The sequence below is a fragment of the Topomyia yanbarensis genome, chromosome 3, assembly GCF_030247195.1.
Source record: "Topomyia yanbarensis strain Yona2022 chromosome 3, ASM3024719v1, whole genome shotgun sequence".
In the NCBI taxonomy this organism is placed as follows: domain Eukaryota; kingdom Metazoa; phylum Arthropoda; class Insecta; order Diptera; family Culicidae; genus Topomyia; species Topomyia yanbarensis.
This window is the reverse complement of record NC_080672.1, coordinates 304493023-304518441: the sequence shown is the minus strand read 5'-3', so window position 1 is coordinate 304518441 and position 25419 is coordinate 304493023. Positions and strand designations below refer to the sequence as shown.

At 40.3% G+C, this 25419-nt stretch overlaps 1 protein-coding gene and 1 long non-coding RNA gene across 2 annotated transcripts; both read right to left on the bottom strand.

Annotated features, from left to right (window-relative positions):
- Positions 1-5433: 5433 nt before the first annotated feature.
- Positions 5434-10636, bottom strand: LOC131692918 (uncharacterized). Its single transcript, XR_009306106.1, has 3 exons — positions 10379-10636; positions 10014-10228; positions 5434-6135 (listed from the first exon to the last, which is right to left on the bottom strand). It is a non-coding gene; the product is annotated as an uncharacterized LOC131692918 (long non-coding RNA).
- Positions 10637-18012: 7376 nt separating this feature from the next.
- LOC131690722 (pescadillo homolog) lies at positions 18013-20125 on the bottom strand. Its single transcript, XM_058976680.1, has 2 exons — positions 19935-20125; positions 18013-19873 (listed from the first exon to the last, which is right to left on the bottom strand). The coding sequence occupies exons 1-2, from the start codon at positions 19953-19955 to the stop codon at positions 18071-18073; spliced, it is 1824 nt and encodes a 607-aa protein (XP_058832663.1). The 5' UTR covers positions 19956-20125; the 3' UTR covers positions 18013-18070.
- Positions 20126-25419: the final 5294 nt, after the last annotated feature.

Below are 25419 nucleotides of genomic sequence, written 5' to 3'. Positions count from 1 at the left end.
TCTGCAACTAAAATTAAAAGCCTGCGAATTTGCAGAAATGTCTGCAAATCTGCCATCTCTGAAGACACCCGCCAGGAGACATCTCATACTGCCTCTTACTCCTCCGTGATTCGGCATTCTTCCCAATGCGTTAGTTGTCCTCGCAGCCTTCTCATCAACATAGTCGACATGGCTGTTGTAATTTAACCGATCGTCGACCATCACACCCACTTCAGCGCACGCATCGATGAGATGGATTGTTCCCCGACGCTGATCTCGACACGCTGGATTTTTTTACGGTTGCTGACCAGCACTACCTCGGTCTTGTGGTGAGCCAGCTGCAACCTGACGTTAGTCATCCAGGTTTCCATGATGCCTATTGTCTCTGCCATCAATATCTCCACCTCCTCAAGGGTCTTGCCCGTTATCGTTAGGACAACATCATCTGCAAAGCCGACGATCTCCACTCCCCTGGGTAGTTCCAGTGTTAACACACCATTGTACATTATATTCCGGAGCATTGGGCCGACCCAGGTAACCAACAAGCATTAGTGTATGCAGTAAAGTAGCGTAAAATTTGCATTCCGGATGCTTCTTGCAGTATGCTGGCATTCGTTATGCATAACTGTTGTTAATCAGCATTTGAAAAACTGTTTAAAAACTTCTTGCCAGTAAGCAGCATTCTGAATGCACAACAGTAGTAAAAAAGCATTTTCATAGCACAGCAGTAATGTAGCCGTATATTTTGCCAAAAGCGGCTTTTGAATAGCATTTAAAACGACTTAAGTGCTTATCAAGTAGCCGTTAAGACGCATTCAGCATGCTTATTGGTTACCTGGGGACTATGGAGCCTTGCGGTACTCCCGTGGTGACCGTAATCGACCTTTGTCCCATGCTAGAGTCATAGACCAGTACTCCGTGCTGGAAGTAACTGTTGAACGCTTTCTTCACCTCTGTCGTTAATACGGCGCAGTAGCGATTACTCTTTCTCTTTTGCTTCAATGCTTTCTCCGCGTTCGCGATAACTGTGCGGATGGCGTTCACCGTCGAACCCGAACTGCCTCTGCGATAGTCCGTTCTCACTTTCAGCGTAGGAAATCAGCCAGCTAAGAATGACTCTTTTCAGGAGCTTGACGAGAGTATCCAGCAGGCGTATAGGCTGCTGGATCTCTTGGTGGTTTCGTTGGTTTTGGCAGCAACACCAGCTTCTGGATCTTCCATCTATCTGGGAAGTAACCATCTTCCAGGCATTTCTGTAGGACTATCCCTAACATGTCCGGAAACGCCGTGATCGCAGTCTTCAGTGCCACGTTGGGGATACCATCCGGTCCGGGAGCTTTCTTCACCTTCAGCCCTTTTGCCACTATAAGGAGCTCGTCGTTGGAAACTCGATTGTCACCTTCATTTCCACCGTCGGCATCAACGTACGGTGTAGGCGGCCATGAGGTTAGGTCGTGCGTCGAGAAAAAGCTCTCCACGATAATTTTCAGCTTGTCGGCGCAAATTTCGACTGGCGTCATTGGACCCTTGATCTTGGCCATAACGACACGGTGAGCATTGCCCCAGGGGTTAACGTCAACTTCTCTGCACAGCTTCTTGTAGCAGGGGGACTTGTTTAGCATTATCTCATTTTAAAAGCGGTCCTGGCCGCCCGGAAGGTTACCTTACTCTTTTCTCTGACTATCTCAGATCTTGCTCTTTGAACGCATCTTCTGGCTTTTTGGCAGGCAGCCCGGAGGATTCTGAGCCTTTCGTTCCACCAGTACGCAGGACGCCGGTAGTTCCCCGGCATTGTTACATCACATGCCCTCGCTACTGTTTCCGACAGCTCATTGGCGCTCGGAATTGGAATGACGCTGTCAGCACGAAGTGCTTCCACAGAAAGGTCCTTGTCGAAGTCCTTTGTTGTCCACTTCCGCTCCCCAGTCTTCACTATCCGCTTTATTGTACAATTCCGCCGACCAACGATGTAGTGGATCGCCTGGTAGTCACTATATGTATATTGCTCAATAGCTCGCCAATTCATGTTACCCATCAGCGACGCGCTGCAGAATGTTACGTCGATCATAGATTCCCGACCATCTTTACGGAATGTGCAAGCGGAACCTTCGTCGCACAGCCTTACGTCCAGCTTTGCTAGTGCTTTCAATACCCCACTCCACGGCCCAAGCGTCAAAGAAAGCTCATATAACAAAAGGCGTTCGTCCCGTTAGTCAGTTAGTGCGTCCAGCATCCGATTGTACTGCTCTGGTGTCCATCTTAGCGGAGCATAGCAGTTACAAACTAATACGCGGTTGATCCTGGCGATCACGAAGCCTTCGATTCATCACCTTTTGGACAGGAAAACCGCCCATTACTTTGATTACGGCCATCCCCGCACTATCCACCACCCAGTTACCGTTATCGGGAGCAACACGCTACGGCTCTGTAATAATTTCAACGTCGCACTTCGTTTCTTTTGTTGACTGCCACAACAGTTGCTATGCAATGTCGCAATGATTGAGATTAACCCTTTCATGCCCAACTTTTTTCTAGTGCATGTAGGGTTTCAAAACTATTTTTCCTTGAAAAGGGTGGGGTCAAGAAACATGAAAGGCCTATTTTCATAAAGATAGGTGGTTCCATGGCAGTGCTGAAGCTGGTCAATTTTTACCTTCTAATGCTCAATACAATTCTCCTAGAATAATTACAATAGTCCAATTACGAGAAAAACGTAGCCAACGACAGCCTAAATTGATTAGTTTTATCAGTTTTCAATGCACCATAACGAAGATATATGAAAAAATCATTTTCCGTCGTCAACGTAAACTATCCCTGGCAGCACTGCTCCATCGGAATCCAATCAGACTAATTGCAATAACTTCAGTTCTAGAGCTGATCCTTGTAACTGTTAATACTCAAATTAAAGGCAATAATCACATTAATGAGCCTTACTTGTTTTTGTAAGCAAATCTCGCCTCAATCAAAAGTTATAGCTGTTTAAAAACGTTGTTGTCCACAAACAACATGGGCATGAATGGGTTAAGCTGGGTTATTTCCATCATTGTTGGCCTACCTTCGCCTTTTTGTATGCAGCGCATTTGAAGCTTCCCGTCGTGTGGTCATTTCTGTCCTCCGGTTTACCAATCATGCACCTTGGTTGCTTCGTGCAGTTTCTAGCAACGTGCCACTTTCCTCCGCATTTTCTACGCAGTGTAGAACTGCCCGGGCCCTTGCAGTTCCTCGCCTGATGTCCAAACACCTGAAGCATCGCTCTATCTGTTTGATAACTCGTGGAGCGACTCTCAACGAGCACACCGACCATCCTACTTTTATCTTGCCGATCTCCACCATTTTGTTGGCAACGACCACTGGCAGATGAATCGACGCCGTTTGAGTGCCTCCATACGATTACCAAATCCGGATAGTCGCCGGTACGTCCAGCTTACACTGCTCGATTAGTGCATCCTTCAACTCATCGACGGTCGTTATCACATCTAGCTAGACCCTTGCATTCCACAACGGCTTCCTGCAACAGAGCTCTCAGTTTTGCTCCGCTGTCCAAGGATTTAGCAACGAGCTCGCGGTAGGTCAAGGTCTCACCGGAATTATCCTTCTTCAGCTCTAAGATCATCTCGCCTTTCTGAGTCCGTCTCGTTTTAACGATGTTCTCTACCAGCTCCTTCAACTCTGGGTCCTCTCTCACTCTCTTGAGAAGAGTGATCAGTGCATCGCCCCTGTACCTCTCCCGAGAAGGCTTCCGTTCCTCTTTCTTCTCTTGTTCCTTCTTTTATTCTACTTTTTTGTTTGCTGGCTTCCTACTATGCGCCAATCACGGTCTTTCCCAATGTTCCACTGGTCGCTAGAGCTCTCCAGCTCGCTCTTCTTTTTTACGGGTCCTCTTGCTCCCCTGGCGTGTTCCTCACTCTTTTCACCAAACGAGTATTGCGGTGATTTATTGGTGTCAGCTCCGTTTCTGCCATAGAGAGCGCGTGTGTGTGTTAACCTTCCAAATCTCACCTGCCAGCATTGGTACAGTCGTGATTCGCTGGTTGGGCCACAGCCTTGTCCAACAGACTTTTCTACGGCTCATGTACGTACACGTCACAAGTTTTTCAGTTTTTCATTCCAAAGCGTCTCAATAGGCTCTCCAAATAACTTTTCTGACTTATGCGCATGATCCTCTTCTCAGTGTCGCGATCTATGTTCATACCGAGAAAACGTTTAATCGGACCCATGTCCGACATCTCGAACTCTCCGGATAAGGTCTTTTTGATCTCCAGAACAAGTTTCTCCGAAGGACTCACTACTAGAACATCGTCCACATACAGCACCAGTATCACTTGATTCTTTCGTGTTCCTCAAATGTACAGGCAAAGGTCGTTGGCACTCCGTTGGAAACCAAGCCTTTCCACGAACAAATGAAACCTATTGTTCCACGCTCTAGACGACTGTTTGAGGCCATATAGCGATTTGTTTAGGCGACATACTAGACCATTATTACCACCGCAACCTTCCGGTTGTTGCATGTAAATTTCTTCTGACAAACTTCCGTTGAGGAACGCCGTATTGACATCCATCTGATGTACGACCATTCCCTCCGTATTTGCCATTGCCAAAACTGCACGCAATGTATCCTTCGGGCTACCGGCGAATATGTTTCCTCGTAGTCGAATCCACGTCTTTGACAGAAACCACGCGCTACGAGCCGAGCCTTGTACCGCAGTGGCTGATCGTCTTCAGACCCTTTGATCTTGAAGATCCACTTTCAAGTGATTGCACTCTGACCCTTTGGAAGTCTCATCAAACTCCACGTATTGTTCTTCGCCAGCGAATCGATTTCGTCTTGCATAGCTTGCTGCCATTGTGCCCAATCACTTCTCTTTTGCAGTTCAGACACCGATTCAGAGCGTTCAATGCAAAACTGGCGAGAGCATTTTCCTTTTCTAGTGCATTCTGCTAGCGATACTCTTTCGCTCGAATACATGAAAGCGTCCCAAATTTGCTTCGGTGTATTTTTCTCCTGCACATACTCTAGTTGTGAATCGGGTATGCGAGAAATCAATATGCATTTACATTTCCTATCTTTCTTTGCTCGCTTCTCACGATTCTTTTGCTTTTCACGTTTCACTTCCGCATTGTCGCCCGTCTCCACACACTACTATGGGTCACAAGGGTGGTTTTTCGGTACAAAAATCGATAACTCCCAAACCGTTCATTTTAGAGAAATTATGTTTGAGAGAATATTTTTGGGAATTAAATTGGCTTTCTTTTAAAGCAAAATGTAACTAGGGTGGTCCTCTCGAACATTCTTTTCGAAAAATTATTATTCGAACTAAATGGTGTAGCAAGGTACTCACTTCAGCAAAGTTGTAGAAAAATGTTTTTCAAGTAACATTTTCAAATGCATCAAAGTTATAGCATTATCGATTTTCATATTTTTTAAATTTATTTATACGGACTACCTTAGCGGACGAACTAAATAAAAAACGTCTGTTCACCTTGTCAGTCACAAACCAAGTGATCGACCAAGTTTATTCTCACCAACCTTATAGCTCACATGCTCACTTTTGACATCTGAAAGTGGGTTCGTACTTTTACACCTATTCCTGTTGAACCCACACTATACACGCTTAATTAATAGCAATCAATAAAGTGTTACAATAATTCATTACAAATCCTTCCCTCTTAAGTTATTTGAACAATTTATACAACTCGGAAAATTCTTCACTAATATCCTATAGTAACATTTCAGATAAGGATAAGAATTCCCGAAATAGCCTATCTTCGAAACTATTTTACAAAATAATTTAAATTCACATTTCATTTGTAATATAAATAATTCCCGTCGAATTTCTTCTTTCTCGCTCTCACGGATCTCCGTAAGGAGCTTCCTGTAGCAACCTCGATAGTGTCGCTTTCGTTAATCGATCTTGCCGTTTCTTCTGATCGCAAGGCCTCAGGATGCACCTCACTTCTGGCTGGCGGTGGTATCGGCGTGAAACCCCGAAATGGTTCGTCGTCTTCGGAGTCGTCAAACTGCCTCTTTGTACCTTGTCTTGCCCTGGGTACGGGTATCTCCGCCAACTGAAACGCCACATTGCGCCTGCGTTCAGCTTTATCAGCAATTCTAATCTGCCCCCTGTGGGCCGAGATCAATACTGATCCGATCGCGATCTGCAGAATATTTGTACAAATTCGTTTAATAAATTTGGCTTCTAACCATTTTTGAGTTTCATTTACTTTATGGTTTTTATAGTAAACCTTGTCTCCCGCAACTAGCCTAGCAAAAGGGTCGGAAATTGGTTTTTCAAATTGTTTATATTCATCTTGTTCATTTTCTCGTTTAGGTAGAATTTGTTTTCTAAAATCCTTATTTGGATTTGCCAAGTCTAGTAGAGTTTTTGGTTTATAGCATAAAACCCTTTCTGAGGGGAAATCCCCTCCGCTAGTAAGACAGCTGTTACGATAGTTAAAAAGGAAGTAATCTAAACGATCTTGAAGGTCTAATGCCCTCATTTCAGGATCAAGAAGGAATTTTTTTAGGACATCTTTTGCTACTCGTACAAGGCGTTCTGCCTGCCCATTACTTTGAGGATGATAAGGCGGGCTTTTCATTACCTTGATCCCTTGCCTTTCAAGATACGAAACAAAATATTGAGAACTAAAAGGAGGTCCATTGTCTGTAACAATCACGTCTGGGAGACCGAAACGTGCAAAGAAACTTTGAAATTTTTTTGTAACTTTTTCTGCGTCTGTCCCAAACTTCATCCAAATTACTTCCAGCCATTTTGAAAAGCTGTCAACAATCAGCAGAAACACATGCCTTTCAAAATAAAAAAAATCAGCATGAACTCTGCTAAAAGGCCTGATAGTTGGAGTCCACTCATAGGTTATATTTTTTCCCGGAATTGTTGCCATTTTGAGACATATTTCACACTTCTTAGCATAAGAGTCGATGTCTGCATTCAACCCGAACCAGTAAACGCATCGTCTTGCAAGTTGCTTCATTTTAATTATTCCAACATGATTAGCATGAAGCAACTTCAATACCTTAAATTGTAAGGTAAAAGGAATCACTACCCTATTTTGAAACATCAAACAACCATTTATCTCTTCCAATTCGTGATGTTGAGAATAGATATTTCTTAAATTTTTATCCATTCTTTTTGGCCAACCATGTTTAGTGTATTTTAATATCTGCTGTAAAAAGGAATCTCGTTTTGTTTCTTGCGCAATTGCAGTATAATCAAGCGGAAGATCGTTAGAAAAATTTAAACTATTAACCCCTTGCCTCTCAACACCTTTTGGAACTTCTAAATCAAGTGGGAATCTAGAGCAGAAGTCAGCGTTTCCCATTTTTGCTGATGGTCTATAAAATATATCATAGTCATAGATAGATAACTCCATTATATAGCGTTGCAGTCTTGTCACAAATATTGAGTTTCGTCCAGATTTTCCAAAAATTCCTACAAGTGGTTTGTGGTCAGTGTAAATGATAAATTTTTGTCCGTATAAGTACTTGTGAAATTTCTTCACTATTGATACGATTGCCAATGCCTCTAAATGAAGAATTGGATAAGATTTTTGCGCAGTATTCAATGAGAAAGAAGTAAAATAAATAGGTTTTTCTGTTCCATCTATGACATGAGCTATCACTCCTCCCAATCCGTAGGAAGAAGCATCTGCACAAACAACTATTGGTTTCTTTGCATCATATAAAACTAGAAGATTAGCATTTAGCAGCTGTTGTTTACTATCATTAAAAGCTTTGTCACACATAGGGTTCCACACAAATTTAACATCTTTCGTTAACAATTTATACAAGGGATTCAAAGTTGAAGATAAATTAGGTAGAAATTTGCCATAGTAGTTTATGAGACCAAGATATGCTTTAAGTTGTGTCACGTTTTGCGGAATTTTTGCTTGTTGGATTGTTGCTACTTTATCAGGATTTGGCTTAAGACCATTCTCTGAAATAATATGACCTAAATAAGGTAATTCTTTAACGAAAAACTTACACTTTTCAAAGTTTACTTTAATATTAGCTTTAGCCAAACGATCTAGCACCATAAGCAGCTTATTGTAGCAGTCCTCGAAATTTTTTCCAGCGATCAACACATCGTCAAGATAACAATAGACGAAGTCTAATCCTTTTAAAATCGTGTCCATTATTTGCTGAAATATGGCAGCACTGGAAGATGCGCCTTGAGGAAGCCTGTTATAAGTGAAAAGTCCTCGCATTGTATTTATTACGACAAATTTTCTCGATTTCTCCGACAAATTTAACTGTGTATAAGCATTGGACAAATCTAGTGAGCAAAACATTCTACAATTCGCCAAAGACGCAAACAAATCCTGGGCTGTAGGTAGAGGGTACGTATACGGAATCAAAACCTTGTTTAATGAAACCTTGCAGTCAATCACGAGCCTTATTGTATCGTTTTTCTTCATCACTACAACCACTGGGGAAGCCCACAGACTGGTTTTAATTGGTGAAATGATTCCTTCATTTTCAAGCATTTTTAAATAATCATTCACTTTTTCTTTTAGACGGTATGGAACATCGTAAGCTTTCCTAAAAATTGGACTGTCTTCCCGCAATACCAAATCTGCTTCGAAACCAGCGATGGGGGAGGAAATACTTTTGTCGAAAATATGTTTGTATTTTGTTTTGATTTCACTTAAAATTTGTTCAGTAGAATGCTGTGGAATTACGGAATTTATCGAAAAAATATTAAAAAATCTCTCCCTCCACCCTTCGCAAAAAACATCGAGCCAATCTCGTCCCAATAAAGGAATAAAACGATGATTACAGTTTAGTACAACTAACTCCAAACGAGCCCGTTTGCCATTGACTAAGACTGTCACGAGAACCGATCCCAAAATCTCCAATGATGACCCATTAACTACCACAAGTTTTCTTTTGCAACCCTTCAACGACAGATGCCTAAAATTATTAATAAAATCGATTTTGCTAACTACGGACACAGCTGACCCACTGTCCACTTCCATCTTCATCATTTTGCCCTCAATTTTAGCTTCAAGGAAACAAGGTTCGCTAATTTTGTTTACCGATTTAATCATCAGACAAGTATAGTCACCTGAAGAGTCGCTTTCACTATTGTAGTCAACCCGGAGCCGTTTGAAATAGTCATGTACTTGGTCTGCTTTTTCTGTCTTTTCCTCGATGAATTTAACCGTATTTTTTGCTGGTTTTTTAACCGATAGCAGCTTTTCTGAATGTGCCCTTTTTGTTTGCAAAAATTACACACAAAATTAGCGTACCTTCCTCGGCTAGAAGACCTGTGCCCTGAACGTGATCTTCCTCTGTACGGATGACGATTAAATCTATCTCGACCATTCCTGCTTCTCGATCTACCCCGATTCCAATTATCATTGGGTCGAGGATCTGATTGAATTTGTCGTCTGCCTAAACGGTGCCTCACAGAATTAATATTATCTTCTGCATTAAGGAGCTGTGCTCTCGAAGTAGCAAGCTCGCGGTTTTTAATAATTTTTTCTGCCATCCTAACTGACAAGTCTTCCTCATCTAATAGACGCTGCTGTAATTTTTTATCATATACTCCAAAAATTAACTGGTCCTTAATTGCCATATCGCGAAATTCACCGAAATCACACTGTTCGGCCAGAAGCTTTACTGCCAGAATAAAATTCTCGCCGGATTCTGTCGGTCCTTGTTTCCGGCAGCGAAACTTAAACCTTAAGACAGTATCCGACTCCACTTTATCAAACCTCTCTTTTAATTTCTTCGTAATTGCGTCATAGCTAAGAGTCTTTAAATCAGTGCCTGGATAAAGCAACTTTAACTCTTCGAAAACTTGCATCCCGGAAAAACTCATGAAAATATCTTTTTTTTCGTTCGGTTGCAATATTATTACATGCAAAGAAATATTCCAATCGCTCTACGTAATTAGAAAAGGACGTGCCAATGACGTAAGGATCAACTGCTCCTATTAACGCCATGCCTGCACCGGATTAAATTTGGCGATTTGTCAAACTACTTAAAAAAAAATAAAAGAAAACGCACGTACCTTCAGTACCGGAAACGTCGATTCTTCATTGAGCCTGCTCGCTGGCCAGAAGCTTATATTTCTTTGTCTCCCTCTGCTTTCCTTTCGCCTTCCAGAAACTTTTTGGCTCGCCCTAGAAATTTGTTGCACTCTTTCCTGGTGGCCAAAAACCTGCCACGAAATTCTCTAGCGCGCCAACCGTTTGGCCAGGGCACAATTGCGTCGCTAACGACCGGCTAAAACACCAAATAATATAAAACAAAAGAATTAGTAAATCAATAAATTACAATAGAATTCTATAGTATCCAATTCAATGCTTTTGTTCTGTAACAATGTCTTATTAGAATTCAATATTACAATCACAATGTAGTCTTTATTTTACAAACCTTTGTACTATTGTTCGGCCTACGGTACCAAAAAGAACTGGCCACCCTGCCGCTAAAACGACGCCACCGAACCGTCGTGGTAAAAACCTTTCGCCGGTGCACTCCTGTGCCGCGAATTGCCTGGAATTCAAACTGGAACCACTCGTGAAAATCTAGCACACGCGATAAAAAAACTATTTTTCCTTGTCGCCACTTTTAAATTTATTTATACGGACTACCTTAGCGGACGAACTAAATAAAAAACGTCTGTTCACCTTGTCAGTCACAAACCAAGTGATCGACCACGTTTATTCTCACCAACCTTATAGCTCACATGCTCACTTTTGACATCTGAAAGTGGGTTCGTACTTTTACACCTATTCCTGTTGAACCCACACTATACACGCTTAATAATAAAGTGTTACAATAATTCATTACAATATTATTATTATTTTTCTTCTTTAATTTAGAGTGTTTCTGAAAAAGTCAGTTTTTTAACTATAACTTTTTAAATAGTTAGTCTATCTTCATACTCTTAGTAGATTTCATTGCGCATATTTCTGCTGAAGAATGTGAATCGATATCGTTTTTCGTTATCGAGTTACGATCATTTTTTTAAATTAAGATGATAGTTTTCAATGACCTCTAGCTCAGAAAGTTGCAAAAAGTAGCAGCTAATTTTGTACTCCTTCGAAAGTGCATCAAAAATACTATAAAATATCTCAACATCAATTTTTGCTTTTTTGTGCTTCAGCGAAAAATGTTGACATCAACATTATGATCAAATGACATCAGCTTACGGCTGTTTTTAAGGGCCTGGTCATCGCCATTTAGCACCTGCTTTACTAGTTCAAAAAGTTCAAATGATTTTTTGAGCTTGTCAAATATATGTACACAAATATTGAAAACATTAGGCTCAGGCAGATATTTTTTTAATTATTCTACATAACTATTTTATTATCATCGTCATCCTCATAATTATTACAATCACAGTCATCAACATCATCAGCATCGTCGTCGCTATAGTTATCTGAATCGTGTTTCTTTTCCCAAAGATTAAGTGCTAACTCATTTATTATTGAACTTATTTCAGTGCGTTTACTGTATCGGGATCTTCTAGCTGCAAGAACCGGATCAGACGAGTCCATTGCTCTAAAGAAAACATCTTCCATGTTCGCGACGTTTGAACACTTTCTACCGTGATTCAATCGATCGTTCCGGTAGTATTTGTTCCGAGCCTCAGCTCCTTGTTCGCTCATGAAACCTGTTGGAAATGGAAGTGTTGACATAATTCGTGTAGAATGAATAAGAATCTTATGTAATGTTGCCGACATCGGATACCAATTGTAATTATTTATATAGAGAGTGTACGTATCCGCACACAGCTTGTCAAATGATTCTAAATTCACTTCTTCTAAGCCAGTGGCGGATCCAGGGGGAGGGTCTTGGGGGTCCGGACCCCTCCGATTTTTTTTACTTGTTGAAGAAACAGTTTTGATTTTATTTTAGTTTCAAACTAGAAATCAATCCAAACAAAATTTGACGAACAAAACTGATGCTTTTTAAATAAAATTATTACATATTACGAATTGCACAATGTTAATTTTAAAATCAAAATTTCAGACCCCTCCCAAAATTATTTTCTGGATCCGCCCCTGTTCTAAGCTGTTGAGAATAGCCAAAATAGCAGCCAGGTTTGTAACCATGATTTCATCGAGTTCTAATGATTGTGCAAGCAGTAGCGGTTTTGCAAATAGTTTTTTGCATAGTGCTGCAGTCGTTGTCGATCCGGATCCACCTTCTCTTGGCATGTCTACGCGAGCATTATATTTATCCTGCAATATCTGTTGAATATGAATTTTTCTACGCTTTATTCGCAATTTATGTTCCGATGTCCTCGCCTGCCATGCTTTTACATCCTTCCTGTATGCAATATGCAATAAACAGTTAAATACGTTTATAATAGCATGCAATGGCTGGCATCCGTACAATAATATTTTCTCCTTAGCTTTGAAGTTGGCCCTATCGACATTATTGAATGTACTCGGTTTTGCCAAGCAGATCGGGCATGTTTGTGATGACTTAGTATTTGTTATAGTATTCAATACCTTTCCATCAATTAGTATTTCATAAAACTCACATTTTATAGTAAGTTCATGGTCGTTTTGTGTGAAAATGAAGGCCTCTAGTTTCTCGATTTGACTGTTTATGTCTGCATGAATCATTCGCACATAATCTCCTTCTTCCTTTGCGTATTCCAGCATTATTGGTCGTACGGATCTGACGGACTGCGGTGAATCGTTCTGCCACAATACTTTACCACTTTCTGTTTTTAATTGAAGTGGAGTTAGTGTGACAGTAAACAATGAATGGTCATTCACCATTTTTCCATCTGAATCCAATTGGTTATATCTCGACTGTCCATTTGTACCATCCATTCCCCATGAGAAAATCATGATAGCTGCTATAAACGTGTGCGTCATTACTTAATGTTACTAATGTCGTTTTCGCTTGAAGCAGAAACTAACTCAGTTTCGGACCTAACTGCTGTCAAACCGTTTGTTTGAAGCCAGTTTCCAACCTAGGTTATGCGCCACTGAACTGAAAACCGGGTTGGGTTCCAACCTGAAATATATTTCGGGTTCGCTCTGACCACCGCGGTTTGGCGAGAACCCAACTCAGTTTCATTAAAAACGTTCGTTTGAAGCAACTAACCTGGGTTAGTTTCTAGGTTCTCAATCGAAAACAACATTAGGTTTTATTGTTACCACCTTTGTTGGTCTGATGTAAGATTGAATGATCCAATATAAGTCTAGATATTGTGTGTTGAGCCAAAGCCTTAACCGTTGTGGCTGCTTTAGTTGACGTTATTGTCAAGTCATCCTTATTTGGTCGACACTCTGACTTGGCTTCTCTGACCTTAACGGAATTTATAGTAATAAACACGATATTCACTAACAAAATTAAATTTGAATAGAAAGGATGCATACCTGATAATAAGGAGGGAATATATCCGCATTACGCTCCTTAGCCTCTAACCTTAATCGCGAGTAGGTGGCTTTGCTCAAATTTTGATCTAGTAAAAATCCTAATGCTTCGTTTGGAACCATTGGTACAGGATAACGTTTTTCAAGTTGCTCCAGCATTTCGGGAATGTTCTCGAAATTATCTATAATGTTTCTAATTAAATTGCACAGGCTAACATTTCCATTTCTTTTTGCTGCAGCCTTTACGGATTCAAGAAGAACAAGCTCGCTGTGTTCAGACTCCCCTGCCTGAATTCGTGCAAGTTTCCTTTTCAAGCACAATTCATGCACTCGTTTTTTTTGGACGGCCTATAGTTTTGAACATTATATAAACAATATAAAATGTAGAGCATTTTGCTTTAAAAAGCGAATGAATTAAGCATTACCCTTCGTTCTGTTCTGAGTAAGCGACGAATTTCTGTGAATGCTGGTTTGGGAGGAAGTGCACTTTGAATCTTTTGTAGGAACTGTTAACGGCTTTTCAAAATATTTCGAATTTTTATCGAGCACTTTCGTCTCAATTCGATGACAGTCTTTCCAAAATTGATCAAACCTTTTACATATTTTAATTGCTACAGCTTTTGCATTCTGAGCGAAATTCTTTTTTTCTTTTTCTCCCACATAAAATGATCTCATAATTTCCTCAAACGCATGTTCATCAAAGCAGTCGTCGGCTACTGCGATTCGATTTATAAATGGGATTGATACCAATTAAACTGTCAACACTCGTGGTGTTGTTGTTTATATTTGATATCGAAGGACAACAAAGCAAAAGTTGATTTTGAGATATTTTATAGTATTTTTGATACACTTTCTAAAGAGTACAAATTTAGCTGCTACTTTTTGCAACTTTCTGAGTTAGAGGTCATTGAAAACTATCATTTTTATTTAAAAAAATGATCGTAACTCGATAATGAAAAATGATATCGATTCACATTCTCCAGCAGAAATATGCGCAATGAAAAGTACTAAAATTGCTTCATAGAGAGTATGAAGATCCACTAACTATTTAGAAATTTATAGTTAAAAAACTGACTTTTTCAGATACACCCTAAGTTAAAGAAGAAAAATAATCATAAAATGGAAACCGATAGTGCTACAACTTTGATGCATTTGAAAATGTTACTTGAAAAACATTTTTCTACAACTTTGCTGAAGTGAGTACCTTGCTATACCATTTTGTCCGCAAAATAATTTTTCGAAAAGAATGTTCGAGAGGACCACCCTAGTTATATTTTGCTTTAAAAGAAAGCCAATTTAATTCCCAAAAATATTCTCTCAGACATAATTTCTCTAAAATGAACGGTTTGGGAGTTATCGATTTTTGTACCGAAAAACCACCCTTATGACCCATAGTGCACACTCCAGTAGCTCATACTCCTCAAGCAGAACTCGCATGCGGAATTTCCACGCGGTGAAATTCGACCCGTCGAAAAGCGGCAATAGAAAACGTTCATTTTTCTCCTCCTCTTCCATAATTAACTTCACTTTTATCACAGCGCAATACTGGGACCATAACCTAAAGTGGTATGGCCAGAGGAATTTCGGAGAGCTTTTAGAAACGCGATAAAAGAAGCGAAACCTTTAAGCGAACAGAAAAATAACGCGGTTACTTTTTATTCTGGTTGAGAATGATACAGAGTTAGTGTGAGTAATCAAAGGTAGGCAAAAATAGCAAGGGGCGCATCGATGCAGATGCATGGATCGCAGGGATTGTAATACTCAACAGTTTTCAACCAGGAAGCTGCAGAAGTGAGACCGGGCGACAAGAACTCTACTAACGAATTTGATTCGCTAGCTGGACCGACTGACAAATGTCAAAAACTCTCCAAAGGAGAGGTTGGCAGTGTAAATGCATCTGTTCACACCTCTAAATATTGTCAGATTGATTGTCAAAGTAAATTTGGCATGAGATTTTGGCGTTCAGATGTTTTTTAGTTGGACAATGCAATGAGGTTGATACTAAGGTGTGGCAATGTTATTGCTCTCTCGCGCGATCTCTGTAAAGCACGTGGACAGCAGATATATGGAAAATACATGGAATTGAACTTTATTACGTAATAAAGTTACATAAATTGAGCGAGAGAGCAATACAGCATTGCCCCTTAGTATCCAGTACATTGGAACAATGGTCCAACTAGCGGGGGTCCAACTAAAAAGCGGTCCAGTTAAAAAGTGTCCAACCAGCGAATCACGACTGTATTATGAAAAAAAAGCTTTCTGCATAGGGGCCATGCATAAATGACGTAGCATTTTAAGGGGTAGGGAGGATATACCTAATTTGTGACGAAGTGTGGCGTGGGGGAGGGTAGGGTCAGAAGTTGTGCGACGTAGCATTAAGTTTAAACTTTTTAAGAGTAGAGAAAACAATTTAATGTTCCTCCATTCCCAACAGAAATAAATTTAAATTCACGCAAGTTACTTTTCACGCGGTTTTTAATGTGGTTAATTTTACGATTCCCTGTATTACAAGCTCGCAAAAAACAACGAAACATTTTGTATGCGGAATTAACTTACTACATTAGTTAGCTTATGTTATTAACTAGTAGACTTAGTTTGGTAGCTAAATTAAATTTTCTCTTCGGATTCAACCAAACAAAATTTAGTAATTTAGATGTACGAATGCTTCTTAGAATCAGGATTTTTAACTGAAAGAACTTCTCTTCATGCCCCATGACATATAAAATTCAAAACAAAACTGTAAACACTATATTTGTGATGAAATTGTACGCAATTTGCTGTTATAATGAAAATGTAGATAAAAGCCGTCAAACATGTTGAAAGGACATGTATTTAAAAGAATTGAAAAACATATGTAATTTTTTTTCATCCTCCGGCAGCGTTGCGCAAGGGGGAGGGGGGAGGATGTAGGAAAATGCTACGTTATTTACAAGGGGGAGGTTTGAGTTTTGTGGCCAAATGCTATAAGGGGGGAAAGAAGGGGTCGAAAATCGTCGAAAAAAGCTACGACATTTGTGTACGGCCCCATATGGTTTCCCCATGCAAACAACTAGGTTTTGGGATGGAGAAGGTGTTAGCTCTGCCGATTTTCCAAAAAGTCATTTCAGAGTGACAGACACCTAGCGGTACATTCCAAGGTCATTTTCCCATCGACAAGCCCCGCTCAATTATAATACGAGTATCAATTTTAGACCAGTATTACTGTCAAATTTTCGTTTCCTTGCATGAAATTGGCGCGTATTTAGTTCATAATTAAATTTTAATTGATAGTATACAAAGACTTACCTTTTTACTTCATACATACCGTCCAACAATTACGAAATGAAATATTGTGATTAAATAACAATACTTCGTCCGTTTACTGTTGACTTTTGCCACAATACAAACGAAGAAAACAAAAAAGACTAAAGCACAGAAAGCGAAAAACATTTTTTTTTCAAATTCTCGTTAATTCAGAAACATCTGGTGGCAAACCATTGGCCATACAGTGCAATTCGCGTGCCTGTTACAAGGGCTTCCAACAGCTATGATAATCATCCTGCTTGAAACCAGCGGACACTTCAGAAGGCAACTTTTACTACACTGAATTTTCTTAGGTTCATCGTCTCACCGATGCGCTTGAACTTCTAATGTGGGAAGTACTCACTAAAACAGAAACCGGAAACATTTAAAAACACCGACATTCAAAATTTGGATTCATCTTAAAAAAAAATTGAAGTGAAAATTCCTCGCGCCCGACGCCTGCTATGATCGAATCCATATTGTTTAGTAATCGTAATTTTCAAGTTACCCAAAGGTTACTTTAGCGTAAAATAAAAACTAAAACAGTTATATAAATAAAACCGTTTTAGATGAACACAGAAAGCTTACATTTGGATTTCCCGTGATATAATGGTGAAAAATACAGCTTGCGTGTATTAAGCAAATTGGTCTAAAATGTGTTGTTCTACAACTTCATTGAAGATAGTCAAATTCTATCGCGAACCGTAAAAAAAGGGCAATGCTAGACAAGCTGCTTAGAGTTCTAAGGTGATTCGTCTTTGCCAATAACTAGATGAGGAGTGAGGTAAGCGTGCAGCAGATTGCGGAGAAGAAAAATGACAGCGAATAACTTTGTTTACCCACTGAAATCTAAGCAAGCATATGGAGAAAACTAGTAAACAATGTTATTAGCTGTCGTTTCTAAAACCAACATGGCTGATCGGCGTTTTTGAGGATTGTATCACCTGAGAATGAAAACTCCTTGATGCTAGATATTTGAGATTAGAACCACCCTAGCTTCTGTTGAAATGAGAAGAAGGGCCTTGCAAAGTACAAATTTCTTAAACATAATATAAGGGTGCGTTATTTAGTTTCAGCAAAAAGTTGAAATTCCTGCTGAATTTCGATTCTGGGCCAGTGTGAAGCGGCTTCGATACCGTCGTTCGATCGCACAGTTACGTCACTTAGTGACTAGAAGTCCACTGATGTTGCTCCAAATGTATTTAATCCATGACCAACTTGGGTCCTCCATACAGCTAGATTCTGTTGCTTTGAAACATTGCGAAAATCATCTCAATCTCATCGTAGTAACGCATTGAAACTGAGACAATTATCACAAAAATTATTCGCGCCTTTAAGGGTTAAGTGTAAATGCAATCAAACTTTTTTCGAATAATAACGAAGGTATTTTTGATTATTAACATATATTCATTGAATACAAATAATGTAAATCTCATCCTACACCTCAATGAGCCAAAATCTTCTTCCTTTCGGCCTTCCTCTTCTCCGTCTGTTCCTGCCGTTTCTTCTTATCAATTTGCTGTCGCTTCTCCTTAAGCAGATTTGCCTCTTTCGTAGCCTTCTTCTGTTTATCCATCATTTTCCGGTACAACTTCTTGTGCTTGGACTTGACCATGCGTGCCCGCAGGGCTTCCTCCTGCTTGGTCAGCTGTTTTTGCTCCTTCGGATTCTCTTTGTAGATCTTTCCGCTGACCACAGCCATTTTCTTCTTTTTCTCTTTCCGTTTGGCGTCTTGTTCATCGACTTCTTGCGCGTCCTCAACGTCCGATTCCTTTGGGTTTTCTTTCTCAGCAACAGTTTGTTCTTCCGCATTTTCTTCACGGAATGCTTTCTCCAAAGCGAAATCCAACTGGACCTGTTTCCGACCATCCTCCAATCGAACTTCTTCCTCGTCCTCGTCGTCGGAAATTCCCTCTTCCCGTGTCGGTTTTTCGAACTCTTCCCCTGCCTGCATGTTAGCTTCCTCCGGTGGAACGTAGATAGCATCATCCCGATTAAATGGCGACAAATGTGGCGGCAATACAGCTCCAATGAAGTATTTGTTGGTGGGGAGCAGTTTTCTCTGATTGACACTGTCGAAAATCCACTGCGGTTGCACGTAGTCCCGAGAGATATACTGCTTGCTCAAGCTAGGTCTATCCACAATCTGGTGTGTAATTGTTTCATCCGTTTCGTCGAATGTGGCTCCCACGAATAGGTTCTTGTCCCAGGACACTCGGCCTCCGAAACAACGTATAATGAAGACCAGTGGTTCCCGCGGAACTTCTCGATTGATAAAGAACTTTAGCCCTTTGAATAGTGTTTTCAGCTTGTTCTGATTAACAGCCTCCTCGCGTAATTTCCGGGCTTGATCGGAATCTTTATCGCCATCCAATAACTGGAAGTCAATACTTTCATCTTCTTCCTCAACGGCAGTCTGGTCCGACCGAAGCAAATCCATGTTCAGTGCAGCAATTCGCTCCGAAACAAACGTTTCTTCGCTTGTTTGACTTTCCTCTGAATCGACTGATACGGAAAATGTTGGTGGATAAACCATGTTTAGCGAGTTGTACAATCTAAAGTTGACGAAGCCAGCCATCACCGTGTAGAAGTCAGCAAAAGATCTCATAATCTTAAAGTCCACATACTCCTTCTTTTGTGGCTGGTAAGGATAGTAATGAGGCACAATCCACGTGACCAACTCGCCTTTGATATCCGCCTGGAAGTAGTATCCTTTGATTGAAACAAACACTTTCCTCAGTGCTTTTGCCGCAATGACGTAGTGCATGAATTCAATCGTCAGTCTCCTAGACAGCGATGTTAAATCCCTCGTTATAACTTTTGTCGCTGGAAAAGTACTAAACAAAAACAGCAACGTCATACAGTCGTCCAGCTCCTTGACGGCATCTAGAAACGTCGGAAAGCGCTCTTTGATTATATGATCCAGTTTAATCACCGGATAATTTGCCATCCGAACATTCTTCAGTAAATTATTTCCCTTGGCACGGGCGTGGGCAATGCGGCGATTGAAAATTTTTCTATCTCGCAGCGTCCAAACGATCGGTTCGTGCAGCAGAAAAGTGATGTCCTTCTTGTGGAACAGAATCTTTATGTCGGTACTACCACGCTGGGCAATGACTCTGTGCTTGGGTTCGCGGGGGTAAATGCCCTTCAGGATGCACAGGCGGCGAAAGTCCTGCATAGATAACTGCAGCTTGCGCATCGCAGCTTTCCGGGTCATGTACTGGGCACCCTCGCCGGATTGGTACTAGTTATCGAAATAGAAAACGTAAACATAACCTTCAAATCATGTTGGTGAACTTTCTTACCTTGTGATTCCGTTTGACCATCTCGTTGGGTGGTGATTTTGAGGGTCGACACTAATAACCGATGATTACTTTAAATAAATGGAAAATATACCAGCTGGAACTACGATTTCTGGTTTGATTTAATTTTTGCTTTTCCAACCGATCCCACCAGTCAAGAACATGCTTATGCGGTGATGCGAAAGGAGGAAAATGTTTTGAAACGTGTTTCGTTTTGACGTTTTGTTTTACCTGCTTGAACTGTCGCATGAGATGTAAGCCGATTCAAAAAAATAACATACTTCAGGGACAAGATGGGAGAAAGGTGGGAACATTTGACACTTTTGAGTGTTTAGTTTAATTCAGCTTTTTGTTGGTGGCTGCGTTCCCAAATGCGCACCCCACTTTGACAAGTCGTCCGTCCAATGTCAATTTTGACAAATCATCAGTCTTGTCAATTTTGACAAACCGTCGCTTAAGTTTCAATTTTTACATCAGGGTAGGCGTTCATTTATGTTCTCAACTAAAACGTTAAACGTCAAATTAAAATTTTGTATATTTTTCCGTTGAAAATAAAAAAACCGATTTCCATTCGGGTCGGCACAATCGAGTGAATTAAGTTGTTTGTTTTGGGGATCATCTCTAATTCAATTCGCCGATTGATATACTGAGGAAAAACAATTATCAGCGACACTCGATTTAGTTGAAACAAATAAGCCGGTTGAATTGCAACCGATTTCGTCATTGCAGCTGCAATCGTCAATTTTCTATGAGATTGTTTTTTATCGCTTTTCTAGTTTGGCTTCTTTTTACGACGAATGCGAGATTCGTTCGAAAGTGCTTTGTATTCCCGTTTACGACATCGAAATCAAATGGGCTTACTACGAATAAGGGTGGTTGTGATAAATGGGTAATTTTGAAAAAATCGCCCAGCTCTAAACAAGGTTTGCTAATTTACTGCATTAAAAAAGATGGAGTGCTTTTCCGGGTGATTTTACACCGAGTTTCGTTGGTCATATCGTACGTGATGAATTCATGTAAGAGCAGAAGCTTGAATCCCTTAGTTCTCTCAACACTCATAGTAGCATCCAAACAACTGAGAATATGTTATAAAACTATTAATCAGCCAACAAAAAAATGCGCGAAGCGATTGATATCAATGAAAAAGATTATTGAAAACAAACTAACAAATTTTAAATTAGACGTTTAACATTGGAGTTGAGAACATGAATGAGCAGGGTAGGTTAAAGTTTGTGACACTGAAGGCTTGTCAAAATTGACACTACTGTCGATTTGTCAAAATTGACACTGGACGGTCGACTTGTCATAGTAGGGTGCGCATTTGGGAACGCAGCCACCAACAAAAAGCTGAATACCTGCAAAATAAGCATGGCGGCCGGGGCACTTGAAGTGAACGAACGAGCATCCTGATTCTTTGGCGCACGATGAAAAGTGAGAAAAAGCCGAGCTTCACCTCGGATCTGCCTATTAGAACACTTAGGGACACTTTTTACTTCGAAAAAACCGATTAAATTAACTATGACCGAACCGAAAGAAAACTTATGGCAACAGAAAGGCCCACTACTAGGGGCAGATCACTTGTGATGCATTTTTAAAAATCAGCGAAATTAAATGCATTTATTTCCATCAAAATAGAAATTCATAATGTATTTTGCGTTGCGTGCAATGTTGTTTGCTTTGCGTGTAAGACGTCAAAACTCTACAGAAAAACTAACCCTACATTTAACAAAACGTCGAACAAAGTGGATCAGCGTAGGACGTTTGTGTAGGGAATGAGACGAAGAGAGAGAAATATTAAAATAAAATTGTTGGAGCGGAGAGAGTATACTGTTCAAAAGAGATAGAATTAAACGAGTAGGAAAAAGCTCGTCAGTTGTGTGATTGATTTTGAACGAAGAGGTTCGGTTATTGGTTCGTCCGGACACGACAATGGCGCAGCTCGGTAAAGTTAGTAAGTATGTATAGGAAATGAATAAAGTATGTATAGGAAATGAAGGGTGTCCGATACATAATCCCCTGAGAGGGTTCCGAAAGTATTGCTCCTGTGAGGGTGTTGAATGAATCCCCTGAGAGGGAATCGAAAGTATTTCCCTCGAGAGGGTTTTTCTACAAATAATTCCCCCGAGAGGGTCATCAGAATATATTCCCCTGAGAGGGTTTTCCGTAAGTAATGCCCCAGCGAGGGTCAATCCCCTGAGAGGGTATCGAAAGTATTTCCCTCGAGAGGGTTTTTGTATGAATAATTCCCCCGAGAGGGTCATCAGAATATATTCCCCTGAGAGAGTTGTCCGTAAGTAATACCCCAGCGAGGGCCAAGAATGCGCTAAGTTGAAAATAATGACCTAATTTTCTACCTAGTCGATATAGTTTTCGGCCTTTTATTGTTCTTCGTTGGCAGACGCTGTGAATCACCAAGGAAAAAAATCGGTGTGTGGTAGAAGCGAGAAGGTAAGGTTCCTTGTTTATACCGCTGCACCGTTGCGCTAGTAACGCGGCTCTTGTTTGCAAAAGTAAGCAAATTGCGAGTTTGAATTCGCTTTCGACTCTGCGATCACGGGATGCTTGGTCTTCGGCACCGATTCGTTTGTATATGTGATGTGTTCAGAGCGAGGTATTTGCAAAATTTGAAATCAGTTTATTTCCCCGGCAAGGCTGTTTGCATGGTTTCTGTTGTTTCACCCATGTGAGATGCGTGAGAAAAAATTAAGAATTCGCTATCGCCATTGCGTTTTTGTAAGTGATCTCGGCATCGGTTCTTTTGAACTTCCGGAACATCGAGCTTTCGGAGCGAGAAAAATGTTAAATGGAATTCTCGTTACCCTCACCTTATTTCGCGAAATTGAATTTGGTTTGCTACTCCAGCTACGTATGTTAGAGCGGTTCTGCTTTTTTCACTAGCGGAAGAAAAAAAAGAAATGAACTCGTTATCACTATTTCGCTTTGCATGGGTGCTATGGTTTCGGCACCTGGGGTGTCGAGCTTTGGGAGCAAACAAAAAATGAGAGATGAAATTCACGATGCCTCTCAGTACAGCGGGATTGGACTATTTTGGAGCCGGTTTGCCTCTCCGGCAAGGCATTTTAACAGTTTCTCCTATCCCACATCTGTGAAGAAAAAATGGTATCGTCGTTTCCTTTTGCGAGGGTGCCTGCCATGATTTCCTCTTGGGATGTTTCGACACAAGTTGGTGTAGCTGTATAGCTTTCGGAGCGAATAAAATGTGAAATTAAATTCACCTATCGCAAGATTAAAATAGGCTGGCACATTTTAGCAAGGTTTCTGCTTTTTTGCGCATCACAATGAAATCGCTATCGCCATTTCATTTTGCAAGTGTGGTTGCTAGAGTTTCGGTACCGGTTCATTTGAACACGCGAAGTAAAGAGTTTTCGACGCGAGAAAAATGCGAGACGGAACTCGTTGCCCTCAGTTCGAGAAATTGAATTCGCGTTGACTCCGGCAAGACATGGTTCTTGTTCATGGTTCACATGTGGGCGAAAAATGGGTTCATCACCGTTGCATTTTGCGACAGTGCTTGCTATGGTATTCCACACAAGTTGGATTGAAAGGGGGTGTAGAGCTATCGGAGCGAGAAAAATTAAATTAAAGTTGCCTTTCTGTATCGCGAGGTTGAACTTGGTTTGTCTCCAGGGTTGCCACTGGTTGTCTGGCAAAATCTATCGGTTGTTCATTTTGAGCCAGAAACCAGCCAGGATTCCAGTCTTTAAAAAAAAATGTCTTCAAAATGAAAATATGTCTTCACATCTGGCATCGCTGATGTTGGTACACATGTGTAATGCAAAAAAAAGAAATTTAATGGGTATTGTTATTTTGTTTTGCAAGGATGTTTACTAGAGTTTCAGCATCGATTTTTTGAACCACACGAGTTGTCGTTTTTTGGAGCGAAAAAAATGAAAAAGAAATCGCGTCGTTTCTACGTATCGCACTTCTACAGAGTGCAAGGTCTTTCTAATGGGTATGATATTTTTGGCAGTGCAGAAGATGTAAGAGAATATGAACTCGCTATCGCCTTTTTCTTTCGTTAGGATGCATGGTATCTGGTTCTGGATCGTTGACACACGCGGGTCGGGGTGTAGAATGGAAATTGAATCATTTGCTTAGCGTCTCCGACGAGACATTGCCAAAAGGATGGATTTATCTGCATAGTTATAAATTTTTGACGAACGAAAATTTGTTTTGTATGGCAACATTGAGTAAAATCTTAGATTTATCGAAAGTTTTGACGAAATATGAAGACAAAATAACAGAACAATAAAGTATCGGTATTCGTTTTGACAGACTTATTCCTGGTTGTATCTGTTTCGAGTTCAGGTGTGATGTTCAGATAATTCTTGTTGTACCTAATTTGTATTTGATCCAAACATGGGATTGAACGATGCTGTAATATGTGCATAAAATATTCTAAACGAGAGTAGAGGTAGTGGAGGATGTAGGGAATGAGACGAAGAGAGAGAAATATTAAAATAAAATTGTTGGAGCGGAGAGAGTATACTGTTCAAAAGAGATAGAATTAAACGAGTAGGAAAAAGCTCGTCAGTTGTGTGATTGATTTTGAACGAAGAGGTTCGGTTATTGGTTCGTCCGGACACGACAGTTTGTTAAACAAACTTTTCTACGAGGGAGTGCAAAGCTGATGCAAAAATGGAAATTAAATGCATTTTTTCTTATTTGATGCAAATTTGTTATACATTCCTAGAGTGATCTGCCCCTAGGCCCACTACGTCATTTGTTTGTGCTTTTCTTCTTCATATCCTCTTGTTTTTTCTGCTTCATCAAAGAAAAATGACAACCGCACTCACACATAGAAAAAAATGTGCACACCTGTTACCGTCCAAAGAGAATAGGAAAAGAGACGAATAGTGTGAAGCCAAAAATACCTTATTGAGCAGACCAATCGTGCAATGTAAATAAACATTACTCATGCCTGAGTTGGAGGAGATAAGTATTGTAAATCTATCAAAAAAAAATTTGAATTTTCGTCAGAATTTAGTGCAATCGTGATTGTAAGGTGCATTCTAGAGTCTATGTATGAGTAAAAACAAGTTTTAGAATTATTTCATCTCTTTGTTTCGAAATGCACATCGTTTGATAAACAAATCCAACGATCGACAAAAGGTTTGTTTTCAAAATATAATAGGAGTCATTTAAAGTGCCGCCTTTGGAAACGGTTGCCAAATTCTAGTGTTGAAATCATCGTAAAGGGAGTGTTGCCGTTTTGACTGATTTTCACTCTGCGTCTCTTTCACTATTCTCTTTGTTACCGTCTTGCTTCAGGGATGTATTCAGTGACCTGGGACGGGACCTGCGGAAAGAAAAAAAAAACGCGTGTCAAATTGATCCAGCACGCAAATGTCAGATTGAACCGGCTGTCCTCAGAGTGATTAATATGGGGAGTATTCTATTTAAAATTAAGTAAATGCTAACTTTTTTTCAAATATTTTAATAAATTAATCATTAGATCAATAATGAT